Below are 13,228 nucleotides of genomic sequence, written 5' to 3' on the forward strand. Positions count from 1 at the left end.
ACTTTCGCCGCGGCGAGAATTAGGCTCGCCGCGGCGAAAATCGTTGACCATGCGCGAGAATTCTGCAGTCCAAATTCCAATTTTGCCCCTGCCTTTACCCAACTATAAATACCCCTCATTTCTCCATTCTTCAATATCCAATTTTCAGATTAGATTAGTCCCTTCCCCTCTTCTCTTTTCCTTTTCTTCTCCTTAAAAATGTAGACCTCCAAGTGAGGCTTGTTTAGTAGTGTAGGAGTATATTAGGATTTATTTTGTAATAAGAAGAGGGATGATACAAGGTTATGAGCTTCAACCGATGGATCGAGGGGAATTTCTTCCCTTTCTTTCCTTAATTTACCTTGAGCTAACCTTGTATCAAGATGCTTGTTCTAAATTTATTTATATTTGGATTTTGGATTATGTTCATGTCTAGATTGTTGTTTGTTCTTTATTTATTATGATTTGTTAGTTTAGCTTCTATGAGTTGTTGTGTGCAAGACTTGTTATTAAAAGTGTGTGATTAATGGATCCAATTGCATGCTTGTTTGTTGTTGTGTCACGGTGAGAATCGGGCATGGCTAGAACACTCTTGCCACACCTATTGATTTATACAATGCGAGAGCTTGATAAATTATAGGGGGATTTCTCGGCTAATCTTCGGTTCCTTCACTGGCGAGAGCGGGTTGGAATTTAGAAGTTAGCCAAAACGGTTCCTTCACGGGTGACAACGTGTTGGAATCTAGAGGTTAGTTTAGGCTACCTCCTCACAACTTGTAGGATTAACTTGGGTTTGGGCATGTTGATTTGCTTAGGATCTTTAAGACGAGCCTCGCTTGTAGACTATGAGAGTAGATAACTTGCGGTTTGGCACACTCGGGTAGATCACGAGAGTGGCACTGGGGACTTTAGTGCATTTCCTCCATTCACAAGGGATAAAACTTCTTTTCTACATTTGTTTGACACATGATAGATATTGACCCGATCCATATCCTTACATATGTTGCATCTAATATATCTCTCTTCATTTGTTGTTTTTATTTTTGTTATTTAGTTTTGTTTGCTATAACCATGTTATGACCGAACTAGCTTCACAAGAATCAATCCGAGTTAGTGCTTGACCAACCATTCCCTGTGGATCGATAACCCCGGAATACTCCGGGTATTTGCGTGTACCTAAAAGCTACAACCAGTTACATTAACGGAAGCCATAGAAACAAGTGAACATCCAACTCAGGGATCCAGAAGGTCTGACCTCCATGTTGATGTGATTAGCAGAGTAGCTGAGTAGACTTATCGCATTCTTTTCTTTCCAGAACAGAGCCAATCCACCTCCTAGACCATTGTTGTCAATGTAGAATACACCCTCCAACATAACGCACTCATTGAGAAGAGCGGGCCTAGGCAATACCAGAACCCGCCCGTACCAAGTTTTTTTAGAGATGCTATTCTAAGTCCATCAAGGTCAGCACGTGCACAACATTCTCTTCCAAGTTCATAGTGTGATGCCTTTTCTAGTAGGTAATGGTAATAACATAATCGTTGATGGATATCAGCCCTGCATTTAGATTACCAACAAGTGCCAAATTCGCTTCGCCTTCCAAGGGGTTAGATTCATGGGAGTTGCTACGAGAGCTCTGAGGTAGAGGAAATTGATTAGACAGAGATTTTCATTTTGAGAAGAATAAGGCATCAACATCCGGTGCCTTCCAGTTCTGGTGTGTTCCGAAGCCGATTTCAGAGCTGACCAACAATTCCCCCTAACGGGATATTCTTGCGACTCCCGACACGAAGACAAGCCTCGAAGGGCTTATCAGTTTGCGTTCCTTGAGGTTGTAGCACCTTTATGCCATACCTATCCCCATGCCCCATATCCCGCAAAGGAAGCAAAAGGTGGGGAGACGTTTGTGGCTGAATTTGATTGTAACCTAGTCGCCAATGTCCCTTCTCAACTTCATGCCTTTCCTTAGGGGTTTAGAAACGTTTATAGCAACGTGGGGCTTGTAAAATGTACAGAGAGAACCATCGAAGTATCTTTCATCAAGTTTCACCAATTCCCCCAAGAATTTACCAACGACATCCAAATGGTAACCCGGGGGAGTCCGTGAATTTGCGCAAAAAAAACCGCTTTTGAGAGGTCAATAGATTCAAGGCCCTCATTAGGTTGGAGTCAACGAAGAACCAATAGGTTTTTGTCATAGGACCGAGGACCATCTTCTATAATTCTGTTGATATAAGCCTTGTGAAAGAACTGAAACAAGTAGAGGCGCGATTTTAGCTCCTTCACGTTCATTCCCATTGCTAGTCTCCAAACAGAAGCTATGGTATTCCTGAAGAAGGGGAATTTGACAAGCTTATCACGACATAGAACTCTGATAGAGGGATAACACGTCCCACCGGTATGTTAGCGACCTGACGGATGTCATCTTCATCATCCAAATCAGCTAAGGTTAGGTTGGTGAAGCCTGGAGCCATGGACACAGAGGGGGGGGGGAAGACGACAAGAAAAGGGTAGGGAATGAAACCCTAGGGCACCAAAGTATCGGAGAGAGAGAAATCATTCTAAAGTAGTGAGCTAGAGAGAAACCATGAACTTTAGGTAGGTTGATTACATTTATTTAAAGAGATGTAATTGAAGTTGATTATAAAGAGCCCGACAAAATAATAGAGAGGTAAATCATGGTGATCCAACGGCAATTTATACCATGCACCGTGGTGGACGTAGCATTGTGCACCAGGAATTAAAACGGCGTCGTATTGCCCATTAGGCAGTAAGTGGACGTTATTTTGGGAATCACGTCCGTTTCCTCCGTTAACTTCCTAATATATAAAAAAAAAAAAAAAAAAAAAAAAAAAAAAANTGCGTGTACCTAAAAGCTACAACCAGTTACATTAACGGAAGCCATAGAAACAAGTGAACATCCAACTCAGGGATCCAGAAGGTCTGACCTCCATGTTGATGTGATTAGCAGAGTAGCTGAGTAGACTTATCGCATTCTTTTCTTTCCAGAACAGAGCCAATCCACCTCCTAGACCATTGTTGTCAATGTAGAATACACCCTCCAACATAACGCACTCATTGAGAAGAGCGGGCCTAGGCAATACCAGAACCCGCCCGTACCAAGTTTTTTTAGAGATGCTATTCTAAGTCCATCAAGGTCAGCACGTGCACAACATTCTCTTCCAAGTTCATAGTGTGATGCCTTTTCTAGTAGGTAATGGTAATAACATAATCGTTGATGGATATCAGCCCTGCATTTAGATTACCAACAAGTGCCAAATTCGCTTCGCCTTCCAAGGGGTTAGATTCATGGGAGTTGCTACGAGAGCTCTGAGGTAGAGGAAATTGATTAGACAGAGATTTTCATTTTGAGAAGAATAAGGCATCAACATCCGGTGCCTTCCAGTTCTGGTGTGTTCCGAAGCCGATTTCAGAGCTGACCAACAATTCCCCCTAACGGGATATTCTTGCGACTCCCGACACGAAGACAAGCCTCGAAGGGCTTATCAGTTTGCGTTCCTTGAGGTTGTAGCACCTTTATGCCATACCTATCCCCATGCCCCATATCCCGCAAAGGAAGCAAAAGGTGGGGAGACGTTTGTGGCTGAATTTGATTGTAACCTAGTCGCCAATGTCCCTTCTCAACTTCATGCCTTTCCTTAGGGGTTTAGAAACGTTTATAGCAACGTGGGGCTTGTAAAATGTACAGAGAGAACCATCGAAGTATCTTTCATCAAGTTTCACCAATTCCCCCAAGAATTTACCAACGACATCCAAATGGTAACCCGGGGGAGTCCGTGAATTTGCGCAAAAAAAACCGCTTTTGAGAGGTCAATAGATTCAAGGCCCTCATTAGGTTGGAGTCAACGAAGAACCAATAGGTTTTTGTCATAGGACCGAGGACCATCTTCTATAATTCTGTTGATATAAGCCTTGTGAAAGAACTGAAACAAGTAGAGGCGCGATTTTAGCTCCTTCACGTTCATTCCCATTGCTAGTCTCCAAACAGAAGCTATGGTATTCCTGAAGAAGGGGAATTTGACAAGCTTATCACGACATAGAACTCTGATAGAGGGATAACACGTCCCACCGGTATGTTAGCGACCTGACGGATGTCATCTTCATCATCCAAATCAGCTAAGGTTAGGTTGGTGAAGCCTGGAGCCATGGACACAGAGGGGGGGGGGAAGACGACAAGAAAAGGGTAGGGAATGAAACCCTAGGGCACCAAAGTATCGGAGAGAGAGAAATCATTCTAAAGTAGTGAGCTAGAGAGAAACCATGAACTTTAGGTAGGTTGATTACATTTATTTAAAGAGATGTAATTGAAGTTGATTATAAAGAGCCCGACAAAATAATAGAGAGGTAAATCATGGTGATCCAACGGCAATTTATACCATGCACCGTGGTGGACGTAGCATTGTGCACCAGGAATTAAAACGGCGTCGTATTGCCCATTAGGCAGTAAGTGGACGTTATTTTGGGAATCACGTCCGTTTCCTCCGTTAACTTCCTAATATATAAAAAAAAAAAAAAAAAAAAATGAATTGTTTGTGTTGTGGCGGTTATGGCGATCTTCTTCTCCGATTGTGAACTCACAAATAACAAATATACAGTCGTAGCTCTTGGATTCTCAGGCATTAGGATATGCAAGGCGTCAATTCGCAGCAGGAGGTGGTTGCGACTGAAGAACTCGATGATCCGGTTGGATTGGCTATTTCAGGCGATCGTAATCCAGGTTTTTTATGTTTGATTTTGTGATTTTGTTTGTGTTTATGAAAATCATTGAATTCGTAATGTTTTGATTCGTGTGTTTTGATTATATGATACTGGTTTTAGGATTGTTTTATGATACAACTATGCGATTGGAAGGGTAGAAGATGAGTTTTGTGTATTTGTGTGGATGTTATGTGTATTCTTTTAATGAATTGTGAGTATTTCAGGCAATGTTTATGTGTATTCATTGTAGTTGTATGTAAAACAGAGGTTGTATTGTGTTTTGTGTATCGAATATCAGTCAGGTGGATTTTTGTGTGTTTTGTGAATATTTTGTGTATTCTTTGAATTCAGTCTGCGTATTTTGGACAAAGAGTTTGTGTATTCATGTTAGTTGTAATGTAAACACAAGGTGATGTGTGTTTTGTATTTTGGTTTTCCAATATTCTGTGTATTCTAGTTATACGCTACGTGTATTGTAGGCATGTATTCTTTGTATTGATTGTAGGGGTACTTAAACATTGTGTTTTTGCAGCTGATCAGGATTTGTTAGGGGTGTCAGTGAGTTCTATTGATGAAGCATATGAAGTTTATAATGATTATGCTTTCAGGCTAGGTTTTAGTGTGAGGAGGGGTAAGCAAAGATATAGTGCTGGTACAAAACAATTGAAGATGAAGGAGTTTAATTGTTCAAAGTCTGGGTTTAAAAGGGTCTTAAGAAAGGGAAGTTATTTAAAAGTTGATGTACGGACAGGTTGTCGTGCATCTGTTCAATTTGATTTAGATGAGAATGGGATGTGGACTGTGACAAAGCACCAGAAGCTTCATAATCATGAGTTTGTTCCAACAACAAAGAGTTATCTTCTACGGTCACACAGATCAGTGTCTAGAAATCATCTTTCCTACCTAAATGATTTGAAGAAGAGCGGTGTTTCTGTGGCTGATGGTTTACGGTTTCTTAAAACACAATCAGAAGGGTCACCACTCGTTGGTTTTACAAGCAGGGATGCCTATAACTCGTTGTGCACTGATGTATTGAACAATTTGGATGGAACCGACTCAAACACATTAATTGAAATATTTATACAAAGGCAGTCAAGTGAAAAGGATTTTTTCTTTGATTTTGAAGTGGATGATGAGTCAAGGTTGTGCAGCTTTTTTTGGAGAGATGGGAAAATGATGCGAGACTATGAATTGTTTGGAGATTTGTTAGTTCACGATACGACGTATCGTACTAACAAATATTATATGATTTGTGGTCCATTCGTTGGTATGAACCATCACTGTATGAACGTCATGTTTGGATGTGGTTTTTTGTTGAACGAGAGGATTGAGTCGTTCATTGGATGTGGTTTTTTGTTGAACGAGAGGATTGAGTCGTTCATATGGTTGTTTAGGTCATTTTTAAGATCAATGAATTCGTTCATATGGTTGTTTAGGTCATTTTTAAGATCAATGAATCGGAAAAGTCCCCAAAGCATAATGACTGATCAATGCGCTGCCATGGCTGCTGCTATTTCCCAAGTTTTTCTAACCTCAAGACATCGCCTATGTATATGGCATATCGGTGAGAATTCAAAGAAGCACATCAAGGGATTAAGAAATCAAAAAGATTTTCTAGACATTCAATTGTTTGTTGAAACATACCGATACAGAGGCAGAGTTTGAGCTTTATTGGACAAGGTATGCTTTCATTAAACATTCTGTCTATTGGTGATGGTATTTATGTTTATTTAGTTATAGTATTCTGTGTATTATATTTTTCCCAATTGCTTACATTAGTATACAGAGTTGGCAATACTCACCCAGATTCTGTGTATTTTCTTGATATATTCTGAGTATTCTAGTGTTAGAGTATGTTTATTCTATTGATTTTGTGCTTTCATTCCCATGCATTCATATCTGATAATACTCCCCTTATATTCTGTGTATTCAATTGAATGATCCTGTGTATTTGTATATGAGAGTCTGTGTATGCATTATAGTATATGAATAGGTCTAGTTAATATATATGTTATGGTATTTCAGGATGGTCACAACATACAAATGTCATAATAATTCTTGGATTGAAAAGTTGTATCAATGTAGAGAAAAATAGTGCCCTGCATTTAACAAAGATTATTTTACTGGTGGTATTTTATCTTCACAAAGGAGTGAAACCACAAATCACTCTATTTCTAGAAGGTTATCCAAGACTGCTGGGCTATGTGATTTCTATAGCTCCTTTGTTGGTGTTGTTTCGGAGTGGAGGAGTAGAGAGAACGGGGAAGATGTCCGGTGTTCCCAAGGTGTACCTACAGTGGCTATGGATCACATTAAGATTATTTCACACGCTAGGGATATTTACACGATTGAGATATATTACTTGTTCGAAGAGCAGTTTTTGAAAGGGGCATCATGCTATCAAGAGTGTGTTCTATTTGAAGCTGGTGTGTATAAGTATCACGTCTGGAGGCCCGAGGTTGATATTATTAGGCATGAAGTGATTTTTAACGTTAGAGAGTTAGATATTTGGTGCAGTTGCAAGCTGTTCACTGAAACCGGGATCTTATGTTGTCACTGTTTACGCATTTTAAACGTGCATTGTGTGTCTGAAGTTCCAAATAAATATATTTTGAAGAGATGGACTAAAAAAGTTTTGGAAGACGAGAATGCTGGTATTATCCCCCCATCTCAGTGCTTTAATGTTCCCTCTTCTGTTTGGACATTAGAGATCACTAGGAAATTTCAGAAGTTGATTGTTTATTGCCAAGAAAACAGCGAAGCACGCAAAATTTTTGAGCAAGCAGTGTTAGATGCCAAGAGAAAAGTTGAAGATGAGTATGACCCTATTTTCTTCGAAGGTGAAGATTGTGATGTGGAATCGTCGAGCGGTGTTATAAAGGATCCATCAAACAGGCGGTTGAAAGGGTTACGTAATAGAAGGGTGACTAGTGTGATTGAAAAAAAATACAAGAAAGCAAGGGGTCGAAACCAGCTTGCTCATATAGCTGCATCTAAAACAAAATCGGTGGGGCAGTCTCAAGTTGAAGATGTTATTTCTAATATTGCTGGTAATGGATATCTGGTGCATCCAATGTCTGGAGGTTCAATTTTATGTCATTTTAGGTCAAATGCAAATCAAGAAGACAATCAGAGTGTGTCTTAATGTCTGTATGCATTCAAATGATATAGGTTGATTTCTGAGTAGGTTTTTGTTTGTTAGTTTTGTTTTTTCAAGATCTGTAGTTGTACTTTTTATACACAAAACTATTACAAGTAATACACAGACTGTTTCCGCAGGATACACAGAATTATTTACCACAACAAGAGAAACCATTTGGTGTTATTTATTTATATTGCACTCTGTAATACACAGAGTGATACTATGTAATACACAGAACAATACTGCCGAATACACAGAATATGAATTGCACTCTGTAATATGTTTTCAGAGTTAGAAGACAGAGTTGGAAGCCATGGTTTAGCATTAGGGTTTAGGGTTTAGCACCCAGTACTATGTATACAGATATATTTTTGAATACACAGAGTTTAAGTCAATAATACACAGAATATTACTATGTAATACACAGAATATTATTATGTGTTATGGTTTTGAGGGTTAAGGTTTAGTGTTAGAGTTATGGGTTACCATTTACTGAATACACAAAAGGGCAGCATGTAATACATATAATGTTACTGCGTAATACATAGAATATATAATTGAAGTCATGCTTAGAATAAATTTTGTAATCAACAGAATAAACTTAATAGATATGGCACCCTATAATATAAGATGTGACAAAAAGCTTTTTCTCATTTCAGAGTTAAAAGAGTTTCCACAATAAAGAACACATCTCAGATACTTGTTTCAATTTCAGTTTACAAAAATCAACATCTTTACAATTACGGTCACTTTGATTGTTTGTAGATTTCCTTGGCTGCATTTGTCACATCTGGTAGAAGGGTATTCCATTCTGACATGAGTATGGTTGCGGCATATTTAGCTCTTAGTGATGTGAGGAATGTATACTGCAGAAATAGAATTCAAAATTAATTAGAAATGAATTGTTAAATATTTTAATATGGAAGAAAGTTGAAAGAATATTTTTATACTTACATCTTCTTGGCCTCCAGTGAGTCCTGCATCCCAGTCTTCTATTGATGTGCCTGTATAAGTCTGCATATGCCTCATGGAGTATATGGCACAATCTACAGCATTTTCTTCATTTTGCCAAGGCATCTGCACGCACTCTTATTGATTTCATCTTCTTTGCAAGTGGACTCTTCTTTGTGGCAAGATACTTAGTGAAGGCAATCAACTGTAGAATATCGATATAGTTGTGTGTAATTAGTATGACAGAATACACAGAATGACAGCATGTAATACACAGAATATATACTCTAAGTCCTATACAGGATACACATAAAGAAATGTTAGAATACACAGACTCACTCAATAAGATACACAGAATTTAATAGAGATAAGATTTCTTACTAGTTTCTCTGGACAACCTTCATACTTGTCTTGTGCTTTAATTCCTTCAGGAATAGGCCTGTTGTTAATTATTTGAAGCCTTGATGTCAAGAAATTAAAGCACATCAAGTAGAAATGTTGGTGTCGGAGGATACTGAAGAATACCTGTTAAGAGTAGTCAGAAAAAATAAATCAGTTTGTGTTATATAGTCAATTCAAATGAATAATATACAGAATTTAAATAATTAAGGTTTAGTTATTTTGTACTTACAAGGCTGGCATCACTTATATCAAGTGAAATTGATTCCAGTTGGTGATCAATAACTCCGCAGAAATCTTTCAAAATGGCCTTTGAGGCAGCACTTTTACTATTCTGCAAATTTGTTGCGCTTTCTAAAGTCATCTGCAAAGTTTTTTTTTTTTTTTTGTTATACAATCCATTGGTATAAATAAAGGAAAGAAAAAAAAAGATTAGAGTAAAATGTTTACTTACAAAAACAACTTCAGAGAAGAAAACCCTCTTTAGTTTGTCAATTGATCTTCTCATGTCTAGCAAACTCATCATTTGGCACCAAATTTGGACAATGTTTGTAGACATGTAACCGGATGCCAATGTCATGAAATCGTCCCGGTTAGCCACCAAATTGTTTCCTAAATAAAGCATGTCACTACACAAAATAAAATATAGATTAATCATAAGGAAATAACATGTTAAGCAATATGATGTGTGTCTAGTAAAAGTTATTAAAATGGAATTTACTTCATTGAATATTGACCACCACAAGTCAAGAATGCGTAGTCTGAAAAGATTTTTTGTTTAGCTGAAATGTTTGACAACTTTGTTCTGTTTTGTGCCCAATATGGTGAGCGTAAGGCCAGTGGGAGTTGTTTCAACTTTCTTTGTGGTCTTTTCTTTGTGTGGACATCTTCAATATCCTCTTCAGGTTCTGCAAGGATGCTGTGTATACACAGAAATATAATAGTCAATACACAGAATGATAGCATGTAATACACAAAATACTACCATGTAATACACAGAATATATAGTCTAAGTGAATTACAGAATAAAAATTTTAATATACAGAATACATAGAATGAAATGTTAGAATACACAGACTCACTCAATAAGATACACAGAATATAAGCACAAGTATTAGTAAATTATAAAGTGTTATAAGCATAGGTGTATACCTTTCAAATTCAATTTCAGCTGGTGTTTTTGGTGTTGTTGGTGTTTCTGTTAGTGATGTTGTAGCAGATGGTATTGAAGCAGATGGGGCTACTTGTTGTTGCTCTGCAGCCACTTTAGAAATATTTTTAACCAAAGATTCCAACATGGTTGCTATTTCAGGAGATTTTGGAGACGGTGTTGCTTCTTTTTGTTGTTCTCTCTGTGTTGGTGGTGGTGGGGTCTTTTCCAGTGAAGGCTGGGCTGACTTTTCTCTTGGCGATCACCTTCTTGGGGATGGTGTTGCTGTTGTTGGTGCATGCGATGTTGCTGCTGGTGCTGTTGTTGTTGTTGCTGCTGCATGTGCGGGTGCTGTTGTTGCTGGTGCTACTGCATGTGATGCTGGTGCTGGTGCTGTTGTTTCTACTGGTGATGTTGTTGCTGCTTGTTGATTTTCACAATGTGGTAGTGATGGTGTCGGAGTTAACAGCTGGAAAGAAGGTGCATTGATTTCAGGAGAGATGTTCCTCATGGTTGCATAGAAGGCAGCTTCAAGTTCAGCGACTGCCTCTAAGAAGCTTGGCTCGTTGAAGACATCATCATCTTTTAACAGGCTCTAAGGTGGGACCGGTGGGGTTGGATTTGGACTTGGTGTTGGATTGATAGTGTGGGAGAAGTTGACAAAAGTGTTCTTTATGATTTCAGCTGTTGAATTGTTGGTTCCAATTCCTGCCATGACTTCTCCAAACTCTGCAATACTAGAAGTCATTTTCTTCAGGGAGTCAGTGACTCGTTGCACAGTTTCAGACTCAATTGGTTTATGAGTCACTTCCTCCTCAGGCATTGGCCTTCTATCAATCACCTTTCCTCTACCATACTTCCCTGGCTTCCTATGCATTGCAAGCGTTGCTTTAATGTCTTTTGTTGTCCATTCTCTAATGGTTGGAGGGTTCTGTGTGAGAACAAGCCCCCTGATCTGGACTCGATCAAGGTAAGAAAGCTTCAAAGAATTAAAAAAAAAACAAAGATTAGAACAAACATTTAGTGGTTATGATCTACGACTTATGGTTTAGTATTTAGGACTATGCACAGAGATATATAAGTGAATGCACATAATGACTAACTACAATACACAGAATATTACTCAGTAATACACAGAATGTGAACATGAATACACAGAAACTTTCAACAGAGTACACATAGAATACACAGACTCAAGTAAGGCATTTTATTCAATAATTTATAGAATTATAAGAATAAGTTAGTATTGCATACCATTAGGAAAGTTGCAGGGCCACTGTATGAGGAATCCTTGTTTGATTTCCAGGTCTCTGCAGTGTCTAGCAGACTCTTTATGGTGTAAGCACACCAATTCATTTCTTTGATTTTACTCACATCTTGCAGTGAGTATAGAATCCTGTAATTACAGAAAGTGTTCTTGTAACCCCTTATCAGTGTTGTAACCACGAAGATGACAAAGTCACGCTTGAACATGTCACCACTGTCTTGTCTCTCGACAATCTTGTTTAGCATTTCAGTGGTTGTTGGGGTTCCCTTCTCTACCCCCCATCTCTGTCTCCAATCCCTGACCAAAGCGTTGAATCCTCCAGTCTCATTACTAGAAGTGCCCTCTACGACAGGGAGTTTGCCCCGTGGGAGTCCAAGTGTAGACTGTACATCATCCTCTGACAAACACAGCTCATCATCACCATCACCAATTTCAATGGAGCATCGTTCTATGTCCATTTTCTTTAATATGTGCTTGATTAGTACACCATCACAATGAGTCAGCTTGATGTCCAGTAATGGTCCAAATCCTATATCCTTTACTGCTTGATGCTGATCCTCGGTTAAACTACTGACAAGGCTGAACAACTGCTTAGGAGTTGTTCGAACAGTAAAGTATTTCTTTGTTTTTGGTTTGCCTTCTTCTACTTGCTTCCCCTTCTTTGTTCGTTTTGTTGCAGGCTTCTTTCTCTATTTTTCTTGCCTGTCTTCTGTTTGTGGTTTTGATGTAGCTGCACTATCTTTCTTTCTCTTTCTTCTTTGTAAGGCAGTTGCCAGGACTTGATCACTTTTATCAGAACTTGACATTGCTGTCACATAATAGAAAAGACAGAATTAACATACTAGAATACACAGAATGACATGCTAGAATACGCAAAGTCTTTAACACTAATACACAGAATCTAAGCTCTAGTATCAATAGCCTCAACACAACAATGTGGATAAAATGCTAGAATAAACAGAGTCAGTAAGAAGAATACACAAACACATTAACACGAATACACAAACTCATTAACAACAATACACATAATATACTTCTCATTATTATCAATCACCAAGAATGTTGGAAACTTGGAATCAACAATGTGGGAATGGTAACATGCTAGAATGCACACAATGACATGATATAATACACAGAGTCTTTAACAATAATACACAGAATCTAAGCCCTAGTATCAATAACCTAACACAGATGTTTAATGAGGTTTAATACTGAAAATCAACAATGTGGATGATAAAATGTTATAATATTGAGAATCAGTAAATGTTCATGCTAGAATGTGAATGCAAATGCGTATGTGATATATATACAAACATTATGTTTTTTTTTTGCACAATGTCGTTGATCAACAATGTTTGTTAAATATTTACCTTTTAGTTCCGTGTGTTCTTGATAGTCGATGAAGATGTGTATTTGTTGTTGATCAATGCGTATTTGTTCTGATGTTCTTGAGTTCTGGTGTGAATCGTTTGTGTTTTGCTTGCTTGAGAGTGTTGTTGATGAAGTGCAGTGGAAGTGCAGTGAAGTGGAGCGAGAGAGTCGGGAGTCTTGTTAAGGAAGACTCTTCATCGCTTATATATTTTAATTAAAAAAAAATAACGGTGATTGGATGGACTAAAC

At 38.3% G+C, this 13,228-nt stretch overlaps 1 protein-coding gene across 1 annotated transcript; it reads left to right on the forward strand.

Annotated features, from left to right (window-relative positions):
- The first annotated feature begins 4,627 nt into the window (after window positions 1–4,627).
- Window positions 4,628–7,844, forward strand: LOC116008161. Its single transcript, XM_031248667.1, has 5 exons — window positions 4,628–4,718; window positions 5,451–5,841; window positions 6,136–6,263; window positions 6,352–6,379; window positions 6,848–7,844. Exons 1-5 carry the CDS (start codon window positions 4,628–4,630, stop codon window positions 7,842–7,844), a joined length of 1,635 nt encoding a protein of 544 aa, XP_031104527.1.
- Window positions 7,845–13,228: the final 5,384 nt, after the last annotated feature.

This window comes from Ipomoea triloba, chromosome 1 (genome assembly GCF_003576645.1).
Source record: "Ipomoea triloba cultivar NCNSP0323 chromosome 1, ASM357664v1".
Lineage (NCBI taxonomy): Eukaryota > Viridiplantae > Streptophyta > Magnoliopsida > Solanales > Convolvulaceae > Ipomoea > Ipomoea triloba.